This window comes from Globicephala melas, chromosome 13 (assembly GCF_963455315.2).
Source record: "Globicephala melas chromosome 13, mGloMel1.2, whole genome shotgun sequence".
In the NCBI taxonomy this organism is placed as follows: Eukaryota; Metazoa; Chordata; class Mammalia; order Artiodactyla; family Delphinidae; genus Globicephala; species Globicephala melas.
In genome coordinates this window covers 88,844,816-88,860,811 of record NC_083326.1, presented here as the reverse complement: position 1 = coordinate 88,860,811, position 15,996 = coordinate 88,844,816, and the positions used below count along the sequence as shown (strand labels likewise).

The following is a 15,996-nucleotide window of genomic DNA, read 5'->3' as shown; positions in this document are numbered from 1 at the left end:
CTGTGGCTCTATCGCCACTGTTCCAGGAGCCTGCCATTTCAACCTCTCTGTGATTAAGTCTCCTGGCATCTTTTGCTCCGGAATCGTCCTCTACAAAAACTAGAGTTCACCAGAAATTTTAAGAGATGACCTCGCCCCTTTGGTCAAAAAACCAGAGAAATATGGAATGAAACCAAATGAACCCGTTTCTTTGTGGCGCGTTTCTGGGGGCCTCTGCTCTGCTGAGGTGCGTGTCCCCAGCGTCCACACAGAGCACCCCAGACCTGGCTGACAACTGAACCTTCCGCCCCGATGAGAGCCGTGAACGACGACGCGTCAGGGGAGGCTGCCTGGGGAGGTGGCCGGATCCCCCCTCTGGGTCCTACCCTCCAGCTGAGTCGCTGAGGGTTAACATGAACTAAAGTGCATCCCCTCGCTTCCTCCGAGAAGCAGTTACTACACGAACACAGTGCTCTCAGCCACAGGCCTGGGAGGGCTTTGGTCTGGAAGTTCTAAAACCCGTACATAAAAGAAAATAATGTCTCCTACATAAATTGCTGGGCCTTTGGCGCTTTTAGGACAATTGACCTCACAGTGAAATTTGAAAAGAGTAAATATTTCTATTTTGATTTTTAAAATAGGAAACTTTACTCCAAGGGCAGATTTTATTTAGAAACGACTATCCTCTATTTAACGTGTGTCAGGGTCCAGGCCACCAGGTGACGTACCCGCTATCTCCCAAGTCCTCTGAACGCCAACGAGGTGAGACTCATTAAGGCCATTTACAGGTGAAGCACCTGTGCTTAAGGGGGCCAAAGTCACAGCTGCAGTGGGGAGCTGCCGGGACGCCCCGGCTTAAAGCCTTCGTGGGTCACCGCCCGCCAGCGAACCCTACCTTGGAGCTGCAGGGGCTGGCCGGCTGTCAGCTGCCGCAGCTGGCTATGCGACAAGGTGAACTTGTTGCCCTGGAACTGAAGCGTCACGGGGCTCTCCGGCTGGGCGACTCGGCTCGGCGGGCCCGCGAGGGAAGCCAGCTGGGCTATTTTGACCACCTCCCCACCTGCGGAGACGCAGAGGAGACGAGAAAGAAAACTCTTGGGAAGAGTTTTCGATTGCTATACTGACGATCACTTGTCACAGAGAATGATCGTCTGTAGCAAACTGAAGTGTCACAGAAACATTTATTGGGTATTTCTAACACTTTCAGAAAATATTTTAATAGAAAAAAAAAACAATTAAAATTAACACCAGATTTTAATGGTTAACTTCATCATAACTGGTAGAAATTTTAGAGTATCAGATATTAATATAATTAACCAAGCCCTTAAGGAACATTTTGCTTTTCTTTCCAGGCGATAAAAAAGTAGCAAACATCAGAAGTAGCGGAAATGTATTGGTCATACACTTTGAAACTCTCATATCAACCTCTCAACTTCAGAATCCTTTCAGAATGTGAGAAAGTACATGTCTGATTTAGCTCACAGATATAAACAAGATTTTATCACTACAGATATAAAATAGAGAACTAGCTTCAATTATACTCATAACCTTTTCAAAATGTGGGACTGTATTTAAGTACATAAATGCATCACACTTCATGATACAGTGTTTCACACTAATTTGAACTAGATCGTAGGATTCAGTCTAGAATTTTAACTGTGAAAAAATGGAAGATTTAACACTGCTTAAAGCATTTTTTTTTTCTTAAAAACAGAACTCAGATGGAGTCATATGCACCTCACTCAAAAAGGTACCACCTTCAAACTGTAATTCAATAATAGCTTTAAAGGCTTTTTTTTTTTAAAACCCAATGGTTGATATTCGAGTCTAGATGTTCCTCCCATGAAAATTCAGGCCAGAATTAGTAGTGATGCTATAAAGAGAATAGTTAGCAAAAGACGAGGAAAACATCCAAGGATATCTTGCCCACAGAAACCATAAACAGGAAGGGAAAACGGAAAAAGAGATGCAGAGATCTGTGCACAGAACTACGACTCTCCCACAAGCCCTCGTCAGTCCAGAAGTGGAGGCATGAAAGGCGGCCTGACCCTGCGCCCCCCAAGCACGGCTCCTGGGTACACCCCCGGGACTCCTACCCCGGGCCCAAAAGAAAGAAAAAGCGCTATGTATGCAAGGGCTGTCCTCCCCTGGGCAATGAACCAGGATAAGTGCTTCGCATCTGCTGGCACGGAAGACAGGCTCATCACAAGAGAAAGCCAGCCTGAACCCGGTGTCTCCTCATGACACTACTTCTCTCTCTCCTGTCTCTCCAGAGAGGCCTCAACACAACTTGTGGCAACCGATAAAGTGCTCCAGGTGGCATGTGAGAAAAGGTGTGGCCCAGGACAGTTTCCACCAGGGAACTTCCAACAGCAGGGTGGACAGAGGTAGTACCCTAATCGCGCTGGTCACAATAAAAAGTTCTATTTAAAAAATGTAAGAAGGTTGCGATGTTTCAGTGAGTTATTACAAAATGTCTCACTTGAGCAATAGTCATTCCAGATTTAAATTTGGTAATAAGCAAGAGACTAAAAGGAAGTCGAAGCCTAGTTCACAAGGCTTTCGTTTTATTGCCCTTTGCTCTCCGAGGGGCCCTGGAGGCTGGCGGGACAAACCCGTGGCTCACAGAGGAGAAGTACCATCCTCGGCCACCGGGCCGAGCACGAGCACGGGGGAGAAGCAGAGCTGACGGACGGGGTCAGAAGGAAGGACAGAGAAAGGCCCTGAGCGGAGCCCTCCCTCTGCAGATTTAGGGCTGGAAAGGACAGCGTGGCGAAAGGCAGCACCGGACACGGGGTCGGGGAGACAAAGGGAGTGGACAGCAAGGCCCTTCACACGCCGCTCGTGTGAACGCAATGTCCTTGTACAAAGAGGTGGCAGACCCAGGAGAGGCGAAGCCACTTACTAGGCAGGCGCGCCTGGGCCTGCGAGGTGAGCACCAGCCCCTGAGGCAGCGCGCTCTGCCCGGCCGGGTGCGAGGGGGCCTGGGGCTGGGGCTGGGGCGGGCCCGGGGTGGAGGCCGGGGCAGTGGTTTGAGCCCGCAGTTTCACAGGATGGGCTGGGCTAGGTGCTGTGCTGAAGGTCGAGGCGGGCTGGTGTCTCGGAGCACCGGTGGAGGCCTGAGAGGTCTGAAACGGGGTTGCTGGCGCTGCAATCGATAAGGTTGGTTTGTGCAAAGCTGTTAGAGGTTCTTCAGAAAATGCAGTATTAAACCCGAATTTTAAAGAAATAAAACAAACATTACTTCATACCGCCTCTCAAAGGAGACGCCCTCTCTAAAAAGGGGGTGGGTGGTCTACAGGATGAGAGAAATCTAATTTTTTATCCGTCGTTAACTATCGATATTTTCACTTCGAGTCCACCAGTCCACGACACGGTGCATTTCTGGAGTAAACGGGAGTGTCACAAGCCGGCCCCTTCGGGCATGTCCGTGAGAACCACATCTTAACCACGCACGGAGGTCAGGCAGTGCTGGCGTCCCCAGCTGCACGAAGAGCTCTTGCAACAAGCAGCTCTGGCATTTATGAAGATCTCAGAAAAACACAGGGGACTTGACATTGAGGACCCCGTGGATCAGGGTTAGAAGACAATTTTTATTACCTTTTCTGCCATTTAACCCTATCCTTCTTCAAGTAACAATCAGGTTACATTGAAGCGGTGGCACAGAACACAAAAGCAGACTTCCTCAGAAGTTTCATAAATGACTTCGACACGCGTTTCCCGACATAAAAGAGAACGTTTCTGCCGAGGTACCTCTTCCCCATCACATCAACAGTAACTCGACTAAGAAGGGGCTATCTTATACAGTTCAAAGACAGAAAAAAAAAGCGTAAAACTCACGTGAGAACTACACATGGTCTCCTGGGCAGAGCCAGGGTGCACGGTCCCACTCCCGCTAGAGGAGTGGTCACACGTCCCCATGGGGCCAGGGAAGCACGAAGAACTTCTTCCACAAAAACCCTCTGCGGTGCCGAGCACACCCCCACGAGAGGCATACCTTTTGCATCCGGATTTGCAGAGAACGTGGCGATGGGCGGCCGTCCTCGAACGTGGCCCTGCGGCGTGGCAGTGGCTGTGGGCGTGGCCGTCCGGGGCGGGTGTGTGCTGGGGAAAGCCACGGTGCGGCCCTCGGGCTTCTGGCCGTATTGCACGGGCTGAAACAACCTGGACGCCCGAGCGCGGGCAGGAAGACACGAGCACTGCTGAGACGCGGCAGGCATGGCCTCTTGGACGGGCCTCGGGGATACAGGGCTGCCCCGCGGGCAGTGGGGTTCCCACACCCTGATTGCAGTTTAAAGAGGGGTGGGGGGATTTCTAAATGCTGTGCTAAGAAGCAGCGCTCACCAGGGACGCTGAGGGAGGTGCTTAGTACCTAAAAATGGTACATCTACCCCAACGCTTGGGCGATGCAGGGGTGAATGTGATTAAGTTCCCGTGAACGTGGACTAGAAAAACTGCTTCTAACACGTAAAGTCCATTCTACTACTCTTGTGAATAAGAGTAAAGTGGGGTGAAAAGTCAACTTGCACAACTAGGTAACAAGGCAGTACAGGAAATGGAGAGAATCAGCAGAAATGGTAAAGGCACCCCACAGGCACCAGTGGGTAAAACTGTGAAGGGGGATCCACACCATGGCTGCTTCGTCCGATTTTATCACAAGCAACATGCTCCTCCTATTTCTTTAACCTGGAAAACCATGATGGCAGGACTTCTATACCAAAACCCCCGTGTAATGAGCAGCCAGCAGAAAGCCACTACACGAGGCCGGGCCAGCCCCGAGGACTGCGGCTTCGTTGCCCTGGCCACGTGTTTAACTGAGGGCTGCAGGCTCCTGTGAGTGTGGGTCAGGCAGCTGAGGCGAGGGTGGTCGGATCCAAGTCGCCAGGGAGGTCACACAGAGAAAAGGCAACAGAAATGGCTGCCATCTGCAGAGCTGGCCCATTTCTCTCGAGAACATCTGTCTGCTTTTCCTTTGTTTTTAGCTGGAGCACAGAGTTGTGCACAAATCCGGCTGCACGGGTGTGGCCTGTCTTGAATCACGTGTTTCGAGTTCCTCCATCTGCGCGCACCGCTCCTCCCAGTCTCGTGGCACCTGTATCATGTCCCTGGAGGCCCTTGATGCTGCAGTCAGGGGTGGAGCCTCTGCCAGACCTCAGGGTCCCAAGCCCGCCCCCCCGCAGTGCCCCCCTGCCCTGACGGTTGCCACCATACCCGCACCAGGTCAGAGGCAGCCTGACCACCCCGCCCCTGACCACCTCCCCAGGCAGAGCCCTCCCAAAGGCCAACGCTTCTTCAAGATGATGAAAAGAGCCTCTCCTACGCCCTGCACACCCCTACTGCTTATCCCAGGATCCAAGGACATCTGGGTAATTTCCAGGAGAAGCAGATAGCCAAATTAGATGATTGGCCTTTCTTTTCACAGGCTGTAGCCCCAGTTCTCGTGTGGAGCTCCAACCTGGTGGTCCCAGGTCTGCCCGAGAGGCTGCGGGGCCGGGGTCCCTTTCAGCAGGAGAAGAGGGGATGCCACCCAGACCCCACGACACACAACCAGCCAGGACCCAGCCAGAGCCGGCTGGTGAGCAGGAAGTGACGCTCCACACCACACCACACACCTGCTGGGCTTCAGTCTGACGGCCGCTGGCCTGCCCGATGGTGGCGGCGCGGTGAACAGCTCCTCAAAGAGTTTCCGCGTCACCTTCTTCTTACCCAGCAGTTCTGACTCGTGGCGAGTCATTTTATTTTCTAAGCCAATAAGATCAAATATAGAAAGGTCGGTTTCCTAAGGAGAAAAAGAAAACAATTTTGCTACAGGAGGCAGAAAGAAAACAGCTGACTAGGAATCCAGGTCGATTCCAAACCGGGAAGGCCAGGCCCCAAGCAGCCGTATTGCTGAGAGGCACCCGCCGGACCTCGGTGTGCTCAGTTCCCCAACTTAAAGAAAGGTGGGAGTGATGGCACGTGGTCATCCCGAGTGGCAGTGGGAAAGGAGAGGGTGGCACTTAAGAGACAGACTAGACTCAGCAGAGAGGGACGAGCCTGGAAAACGCTCGTCTAAACGGACGGAGATGCTCGGCCTCGTTGGGGAGGCTGAGGGAGAGACCCTAGCGTGCTGGTGCAGGTGCAGCGGGCATGTGGCACGTCGCTATGTCCGGAGCCCTGGGGATGTTCACTCCACCTGTGCTTCTCTCAGACGTTCTCACCCCCACCAGGATGGCGGGAATCAAAGAGGATGGACAGCAGGTGTGGGCAAGGATGTGGAGACGTGAATGCCCCCACCCCCTCACACCCTGGTGGGGATGGGAAACCTGGCAGCCACCATGCAAGGCAGTTGATCAAAAGGTTAAACATGGACTCTACACGTGACCCTGCAACTCCTCGCCCGTCAGACATGTGCCCAAGAGGAGCCCCACAAGAAGGAAGCCCCACGCCCACGCAAAACTTGCACATGAATGTGCACTCACAGTGGCCAAAAAGTGGAAACCACCCAAGTGCCCATCAGCTCGTGGACGGATGAACATACTGCAGTCCATCCAGACAATGGAGGAAGGAGATTCTGACACAGGCTGCAACGTGGATGAACTCTGAAAATATTATGCTCAAGTAAAGTGAGCCATTGATATAAAATATCTGGACCTGGTGAATCCACAGAGACAGATGCAGGTAAGTGGCTGCCAGGGCTGGGAAGGGGAGGGGGAATGGGAATGACAGTGCGTGTGGATTTTCTCTTTGGGGTAATGAAATGTTCTAGTATTAGTGGTGATGGCTGTTACACAACTCTGTGAATATACTCAAACCAACAAACTGTATGCTTCAGAACAGTGAGTTTTACGATAATGAGCTACCTCAATAAAACGGTTTTTCAAATGAAAACACAACATAAAAACTACTATCCATGAAACACCTCCCCGCCCCAGTGGTATCTTGAGGTAGCCTGCTTCTGACGCAACTTTATCCTCCATGGCTCAATTTTTCTTTAACTCAACGAAAAACTCATCCCTACCTAAAAGTAATACTATAAATCAACTACACTCCAATAAAAGAGTAGTAGGCATAGTGGTAGGAATCACATTCATCACGTAACTCACCACGTACTACTGCTTACCAACCAGGCCCTTCCTCAGACCATCACGTACATTAACTGACCGACTCCTCACGACTTCCCGGTGTGGTGAGGAAACCGGGGCAGACTGACCACCCGAGGCCGCACTCCTCGTGGGGCAGAGCCGGGACGTGAGCCCCTGCAATCTGGCCCCAGGGCCCCTGTCCTGTCCACACCCCGAACCTGCACAAGCCTGTCGAAGCCACAGAGCTGGTTCCTGTTTCTCCACATTTGTGAGACCTCGGCCCCTGGTCCTCTGGGGTAGAGACAGCCGAGGGGAACTCAGGCACCAGCCTGCCAGCGGCCGGCTGGCCTGGGCAAGCTCTCGGCCTCCTGCGTGGAAGCCAGAGCACGAACGACGGCCCCTGAGGGCTCGGCCCTGCCCTGCTGAGAGCCACGAGCCCAGCACACTTGCGCTCAGAATCACCCAACCTAACCCAATCTCTTTTGTTTTAAAAATTTTGGTTCTGGAAAAACTTTCCAAAATTACCCCAAAATTCAAACACAGAAAGGTATACGACTCTATTTTTTTGGTCAAAAAACAACCGAGTTTCCCCACCTAGAGACAGTTACTAACATTTTAACAGAAAGGCCCCCGCAGGCCTCGGACCACGCGCGCGCGTGTGAGGACACCCCCGCGGTCCCGCAGTTCCGAGCCCTGCTCTCCTCCACACGCTCTGCCATTTCTCAGGGGCCAACGGTCAGGCGAGGAAAACCCTCCCTGCTCCTTCACACTGTGGGCTCACCCCTCGGGGCCCATTCCAAAGCGGGTTCTAGGTCGAGGGGAAGGCCCATCACGCCGCCACTCGATGCTGCCCAGCATCAGGCGATGGCGAAACGCAGGACGCAAGTTAGTGGAGACCGACGTTCCGGAAGCACCCAGAACAGACCTCAGGCAGAGCCGCCCGCACCCTCTGCGTACCTTCCAGAAGTCTCGGTCAAGCGCCTTCAGGATGAGCGAGGCCGAGCGGCACTGCAGCGGCCCCGCCGTGTAGGAGGACTCCGGGAGCCGGGGCGCCACCAGCCCGGGGTGGTTGCAGATCCGCTGCAGCCGCAGGAGGATGCTCAGCACGTCCACAAAGCGCCCGCTCTTCAGAGCTTCCTGCGTCCTGTGCGTGGGGAGAGACACAAGCACTGCCTTGGCTGCGAGCACGTGCCGGCCGGGCTCCACAGACACGCAGTCGGCGCGCTCTCCCCAGACCTGGCTCGCACGGCAACGACATCCGGACCCACCTCTGTGCGGTGAGGGTTCTCAGACTCGCTCACCACCCCCGTGACACAGAATGGGCAGCCGGAGAGCCAGGGCGCGCGGCAGACGGGAACAGCCCTCCTTGCCTCCCGCGACAGGGACGACGCCATTCTCCACGGCAGCCATGACGGGCGCCGGCAGGCAGTGGCGGGGTGAGAACACCCGGCCTGGGGGAGAAGGCCCTCGAGGGGCAGGGGTAGGAGTGACTGGACGGGGTGGTCCAGCGAAGGAGGAGACCCACAGGCCTGACACCGCACCGGCGCCACGGGGGCCACAGTGCGGGGACTGCATGGAGGCCAGCTGAGACCTCCAGGCTGGGGGCCCCCAAGGGCGGCCGCAGAGCACAGCGCGCCCAGCGGGCGAGGCAGGAAGGAGCCGTGGAGCGGGGCGGGCAGGGACTCGCGAGCAGAGGGGGAGCAGAGGGGACGGCAGGACGGGAGGACGGCCTGGACAGTGGAGCACAGCGTCCTGAGTCACGCAAGCCTAGCGGAGAGGCACGTCTGGGGAAGCCAGTCCCGCACACATGGGATCTGCGGTGCCTGGGGACAGCTCAAGGCGCCACAGGAGGACGCGGTCAGCCCGGCGGCCCAGGCAGCTCCCGCCAGGACGGAGCGCGTGGGCGCAGGGGTGGAGCAGGGTGGGGTCGGGGACGTGGACGGCGCACAGGCGGTGCCAGAGAGCAGAAGGGGAGAGGGGAGGGCGGCCGTTCAGAAGCCAGCGATATGTGTCCGGATGAGACAGGAGAGAAAGCACAAGACCAAGAAAACTGCACATGGAGGCTCCTGAGGGCTGAGCTCAGAGCTGCCGGCAGGGCTGTAACAGAAACCAGGAGGAGGTGGCGCCACCACAGGCGGGCCCGCAGGGCTCTCTGGGAAGGCGGTAGAAACGTGTGACACGGTCGCCACGCAGAGGGCAGGAAGGCGCTGACCGGGAGCGACGTTCAGAGCCCGTCCGAGGACCCCGAGGCCATCGCGTCAACACGCACCGAGGCGTGCAGGGCACACCCGGGAGCCGCCGTGGGGTCAGCACAGGCCTGCTCATGGCCCTCCTTGACTTGACCAACAGGCCCGAGAGAAAGAGGTGCAGGGACCTAAGACAGGGAATCTCCCCGCCGCTCCATCGGGACCTTGCGGCACAGGACAACCTAGGCTCTGCTGGCCCAGTGCTTCCCGGATGCAGGGGCCTCCCCTATGAGCACACAGAGAGCATTCCACACTCGACAAGCGGGACCAAGGTCGTCACTGCCAAGCGCAACCGAAGCGACGTCCCACGGCACGCCACCAAAGAGCGACACGGCAGGCGTCCCGAGGACGCCGGGGCTCTGTCTGTCTGGTGAAGGGATGCCTGCTGGTCCAGGACCCGCCCTCTGCGCACGCTGCGATTCTCTCCGGATCAGCACGGGCTGAGACAGCTGACCGCCAGCAGGCGCCAGCCGTGCCGCGGGCTGTCTGCTCCCAGTGTCCAGGAAGCAGGAGCTGTCACTGCACGTGTTGTCAGGGGTGGGGTCTCCACAGCTCCTATGCCTGACTGAGATGGTCAACGGCCTGCCGCAGCATGACGCTGGTTGCCAAGGACTGGCTACTTACACTCCGTCCTAAAGCTGTCTAAAAAGAAGCCTATGACACAAGCAGGCATTAACAGCAAAACCCTCTCCTGCACACCTGCTGCCGTGGACGCTATCCGGACCACGTTACGCACTTAAGCACACAACGCTCGCGACCAATGACAAAGAGCCAAACAGGTCACGGGAAGGATCATGGACAGGACGGGGCCCCACCCTTCTAGGGTCCATACAGAGGTGCCCGTGGCCACCCGGTGTGGCCCTGGAGCACCATCTGCGCCTGACCACACGGCACACGGGCCTCGGTCTCACATCCTACACGCGGCTGTGAACGGACGAGCCACTCAATCAGCACGGCCTCCTGCATGAAGCTCCAGTGCAGTGCGGCACCGAGCGGCTTGCGACGCTGTACTCCTCCTGGGCCGGCTCTGGGCATGGCCTCTGACGGGACCAGGGAGGGGCAGCCTGCCAGCCTGAGAGGAGCGGAGCTGCCAGGGCCGGGCGTGCGCATGGCCTCCAGCTGCAGAGGCCCACCGCCGAGGAGGAGCCTTCTGGAAGGCCAGAGGGGCCCGCTCTTCCCCAGGAAGGTGGCCAGGAGTGCGCAGCCCTGAGCTCACCCCGGCTGCAGGATGACGTCCTCGTACAAGGCCTTCTGTCGATTGGAGAGGCGGCACTTCAGGACGTGCTCGTATTTCTTCGTTAGCTGCTTCTCCACATCTCTCTTAGTTCTCCGCAAAATAAAGGGCTGTGTCACCTGAAAAAAGAAAGTTCTCCTTTGCTAAAATGGATTCGTGGCCCATGCACGCTAAGCCAGGGGTGCTCGTCAAGCAGGGACCCGCAGCGGCGGCCGCATACCCGGTGCAGCCGGATGACCACTTTGTGGTAGTAGTCCTGATTCTCCTCGCTGGGGGCTTTCAGGGGCAAGTGCAGGTACGGCCTGGAGATGCCCGGGATGAGGAAGTGCACCATGGTCCACAGCTCCAGGAAGGTGTTGTGCAGCGGGGCGTCGATGAGCAGCAGTCGCTGCTGGCTGAACACACAACGGGAGACGACACCTGAAACGTCAAGCTGGGCGCAGAGCCTGTCTCGGGAGACATTCAAGGAAAGGGACAACGATCCTCGGGAGCTAACACACACACAGACACACACACACAGAGACACAGACACACACACGCGCGCACACACACAGACACACACACACACACGTCTTGAGGAACGGACTGAATTAAATGAGCGCCTTCAGTGAGGGGAGCCCTTGAAGCTGAAAGGCCATTCTGGGAGCCTGCAGTTTCCTACAGTCCCTCCAAAGAACCTTTACATCAACAATACCCAGCACACAGCACGCGGAGAGGGGTGGCCAGACCTCTGCAGGGTGAACACGGCCTCCCAGTGCCTCTCGGTCATGCCCTTCACACGCTGCATCTCGTCGATGACCAGGCACTTCCAGCGCACCCGTGTGAAGGACGCGTAGCCCTTGAAGAACTGCTTGTAGGACGTGATGCAGACGTTGATGCGGTTGGGCTCTGTCCACCCCTGCAGCACAAAAGCCAGGCCTCACTGTCTGTGCAGGAACAAGCGGCCTGGAGAGGACTTCCGTGCGCGCTCACTACCCACCTAACCTGCCCCACCGCCGTCACCCCTCCTTTTCCTTGGTAACCTGCTCGCTCATCACACAGAAAACAGCTGTTTATGTTTTTATGATCTTGTTCTTTAGGAGGCTAAGCACTTGTGTGGACAAATTAAGAAACTGCTCTGGAGGCATTAACAATCGCTTTTGGAAAACAGATCAGCACACAGCATCCAGAAATGGGGCTCGCTTTCATAGTCTATCATCTTAGTGATGGAACACGTATTCAGAAGATGATAGGAAATGTGAGCATCTATGCTGCATCTGACTACATTCCAAGATATTAAAAAGCAAATTAATTACCAGAGAGTTAAAAAAAAAAAAAGAGAGGAAAAAAGAAAAGACCCCTCAAAGTACCCGCTTTTTAAGTAAATATTACTCAACACAGCAGAGTCTAACCATAAGCCAAAATGTTCTCTCCGATGAAAACCTGTGACCTGTAACATACTTCTACCTAGAATCTAGTGCTAGGAACTACTGGGCAGAAAACAGAAAAGTAAGAGTCCACGTTTATTTCAGAAGCTCATCTGTCTGTCACAAATATCCCTAATAAACACATCCATGGCAATGATTTTACAGATCTGTAATTCAGAACTCAGGATGCATCACACTTTCTTATTTCTGCCTGTGATAACCAACAGGTCTACAGTTTAATAAAAGGATGACAGCACCTCCAGAGACCATCCGAGCTCTGGGGGAAGCTCCCTCGCTTCCTGGGAGGTGAACACAAGCCCTGCATGGAATGGCCTGTTTCCTGAGTGTAGTCTATGCTTCAAGGGGGCTCTAAGCCCAGACAACCAGAAGGTCTCGTATCTCATAAACGAGTGATTGACAGTAATTACGCTAACAAGCAGGCGTGGACACTTTGAAATGTGTCTTCTATAGAAAGTAAGATGTTTTCTGTTTAGTTCTATTTCAAGTTTAAACTAACATACCTGTCTCTTTGCCTTGAGTTCTCTATGGCTGCCAACATACAAGAGCGTTTTGAGCCCCGGACACCAGCGCTTCAGTTCGAGCTCCCACTTGAGGATGTTACAGCCCCTCACAACGACAAGATGAGGGCCCCAGTTGCCTACACAGGAGACATACAAATGCCCTCTGTAACAAAAACCATCTGTCTGGGGCAAGTCCTCGGCGCTGTGCCCGGTCAGCAGGTGTGCGGTGAGGCCAGGGTGCGACTAGAGCAGACATCACTGGGACGCGGGGGGTCCCTGCCCGCCCTACAGCGCAGCCGCCACCGTCAGGACGGGCCGCTGCCCGGCTCCCAGGGCCAAGGCAGGACGCACTCAACAGAGAGGAACCGAATGAGTGAGCAGCCAGTAAAATGAGAGTGGATTCAAACATGACCCCTTAATGTAAGCAGGGGAAGGACTCCCATCTACAGTGAACAATGCTCAGAAAGGAAGACCCTCAGCCTCGAGCCCCGCGGCCGGCACGGCCCGCTGGCAGCCCCATGCTACAGGCGCTGGTCCAACACTCACACTCGTCACGGTCCCCAGCCGCCAGTCAGAACACACCCAAACCCATCCCAACCCAGCCCAAAGCACACGGTTTCAACTGCATTCTTTGGAAAACTAAGCGTTTCTTAAATTTCTGGGCAATACACACATAAATGTCAACTTCTGTGCTACAAATAAACATAAACCAAGTTAAAAGTCAGAAATGGCAGGCTTGGAAAAAATACCTGCAACACACACATCTAGAGCCATTACTGCTCATAAGCCAAGTGTCATTACTACTGATCCTTGAAAAGAACCACCCAAAACGGGAGAAAACATCTGCAAACGATACAGTTGGCAAGGGTGTAACATCCAAAACATACAAACAGCTCATAAAACTCAATATTGAAAAGACAAACACCTCAATCAAAAAATGGGCAGAAGACCTAAACAGACATTGCTCCAAAAGACACAGATGGCTAAGAGGCACATGAAAAGATGCTCAACATCGCTAATTATCAGAGAAATGCAGATCAAAACTACAGTGAGGTATCACCTCATACCGGTCAGAACGGCCACCGTCAAAAAGTCTACAAGCAGTAAACGCTGCAGAGGGTGTGGAGAGAAGGGAACCCTCCTACGCTGTTGGTGGGAATGTAAGTTGGTGCAGCCACTATGGAGAACAGTATGGAGGTTCCTCAAAAACTAAAATGAGAGTTGCCATATGATCCAGCAGTCCCGCCCCTGGGCACATATCCTGAGAAAACTCTAATTAGAAAAGGTACATGCACCCAAGGGTCACAGCAGCACTATTCACAATAGCCAAGACATGGAAACAACCTGAATGTCCATCAACAGAGGAATGGATAAAGAAGATGTGGTGTACACACACACACACACACACAAATACTACTCAGCCATAAAAAAGAATGAAATAATGCCATTTGCAGCAACATGGGTGGACCCAGAGATTATCATACTGAGTGAAGTAAGTCAGCGAAAGACAGATATTATGTTAACACTTATATGTGGAATCTAAAAAATAATACAACTGAACCCATTTACAAAACAAAAAAGATTCACAGACACAGAAAAAAAAATAACAACTTATGGTTACCAAAGGGAAATTAGGAGTATGGGATTAACATACAAACTACTATACATAAAATCGATAAGCAGGGCTTCCCTGGTGGCACAGTGGTTGAGAGTCTGCCTGCCAATGCAGGGGACGCGGGTTCGAGCCCTGGGAGGATCCTACATGCCGCAGAGAAACTAAGCCCATGCGTCACAGCTGCCGGGTCTGTGCTCTAGAGCCCGCGAGCCACAACTACTGAAGCCTGCACGCCTGGAGCCCGTGCTCTGCAACGCGAGAGGCCACTGCAATGAGAGGCCTGCGCACCGCGGCAATGAGTGGCCCTCGCTCACCGCAACTAGAGAAAAGCCCGCATGCGGCAATGAAGACCCAATGCAGCCAAAAATAAATTTAAGAAAAAAAAAAAATCGACAAGCAGTAAGGATTTACTATAGCACAGGGAACTATATTCAATATCTTGTAATAACCTATAATGGAAAATAACCTGAAAATATATATATATAATACTGAATCACTTTGCTGTACACCTGGAACTAACACAATAATATAAATCAACTATACTTCAGTTAAAATAAAACCACCTAAGAGGAAAACGAACAAGGAAGTGAACAGAAATTCTACAAAGGATGGGACTTCCCTAGCGGTCCAGTGGTCAGGACTCCGTGCCTCCACTGCGGAGGGCCTGGGTTCGATCCCTGGTCAGGGAACCAAGATCCCACAAGCTGCGCGGTGCAGCCAAAAAAAAAAAAAGAAAAAGAAAAAAGAAATTTCACAAAGGGAAACATACAAGCAGACGATACACTCTCTGCAGGGCATGACCTCGTGAGTAGGGAAATGTAAATCAATCCCAGGTGCCTTCCCCCTCCAGTGAAAAGCAAGTTTGTTTGTTTGTTTGTTTGTTTCACCAGCATTTAGCACACGGTTCCATTTCTGGAGAGGAGGGACAAGTGTCTATATATGTGTTTGTGAGCATGTCTGTTGACACTTGGGCGAAGCAAGGCAGGACACACAGCAGACTGCCCCGGGGGGTCACCACTGGGGATGGAAGCAGGTGGACAGCTACAGACTGTTGGCTGTTTTACTTTAGAAAGAAAAAAGTGGTGAGTTTGTGAGGGATTCCAACTGTGAACTTACCAGAACCCCCTCGCTCAGAGTCTCTTGGAGTGAGCCCTCTGCTCTTGAGGAACCGGTGAACTCCAGCTTTACGGTCCCACAGTGAGGAGGAGGCCAAGGACACTGGGCTCCAGGGGGCGGGGGCAGGCAGGGGAGCCAGGTCCCAGGCAGGCCCCACTCGGCCTGTCCTTTGCGGAAGCGGAGTGGGCGGCACACGCCTGCCCGCCCTCCCTTCAGGCCCCCGCCTCTCCCCCAGGGCGGCAAGCTTCCCAACAGCTGGCCCTCTGAGTCTGTTCCCAGCACCAAGGAGGTCCAGTGACCCCTCCGACACCCGCACTAACACAGACCTCTAACCAGGAAGAGCCAGAGCCTGCGCAGCCTGCAAGGCCCTCACCTGGCCGGCCGGCGGCCTTCCTGACTCTGCACCCTCTGGCCTCCGCACCAGCCTCAGCACTGTCCCGTAGACACGACGGCAACCCCTTCAGCCTCTGCACCCACCACCCCATGTTCCCAAGCCCCTCGATCCCGGTGGCCACGGCTTTCTCAGGCCTCTGCTCACGGGCTGTGCCGAGCACGCCATACACAATGGCAACGTGCTGCTTCCCATGTGTGGAATCCTTACTCACTGTGCCTGCTGTGAGCCTCACGGGTGGGGGGGGCTTTGTTCTGCTCACAGCTGCACCCCCGGTGCCTACAACAGTGCCTGGGACCAGGTAGGTGCTGGGTCAGCACCTATGGAACGAATAACTGATCCATTTGTTTGTCCAACCGATGAAATAAAATCCCCTCCTTTTGAAAGTGTACACTGCTTCCAAGTTCTTACTATTATAAATACA

The 15,996-nt window shown here is 54.1% G+C and overlaps 1 protein-coding gene across 15 annotated transcripts in view; it reads right to left on the bottom strand.

The window, feature by feature from the left end:
• EP400 (E1A binding protein p400) overlaps positions 1-15,996 on the bottom strand; it is a 112,442-nt gene that overhangs the window by 44,640 nt on the left and 51,806 nt on the right. For 13 of the 15 annotated variants that reach the window (XR_009566327.1, XR_009566328.1, XM_030859918.2 and 10 more), the window contains 9 exons: positions 12,451-12,587; positions 11,252-11,421; positions 10,744-10,918; positions 10,506-10,642; positions 8,001-8,187; positions 5,592-5,758; positions 3,977-4,143; positions 2,885-3,127; positions 875-1,039 (listed from right to left, as the gene is read on the bottom strand). Coding sequence is in view for 13 of the 15 variants with exons in the window: in XM_030859918.2 (XP_030715778.2) it covers positions 875-1,039; positions 2,885-3,127; positions 3,977-4,143; positions 5,592-5,758; positions 8,001-8,187; positions 10,506-10,642; positions 10,744-10,918; positions 11,252-11,421; positions 12,451-12,587 (1,548 nt within the window). In the remaining 2 variants the exon portion in view is untranslated. The remainder of the gene's footprint in view (positions 1-874; positions 1,040-2,884; positions 3,128-3,976; positions 4,144-5,591; positions 5,759-8,000; positions 8,188-10,505; positions 10,643-10,743; positions 10,919-11,251; positions 11,422-12,450; positions 12,588-15,996) is intronic. The other 2 variants (XM_060310071.1, XM_060310072.1) reach the window with 1 other exon arrangement.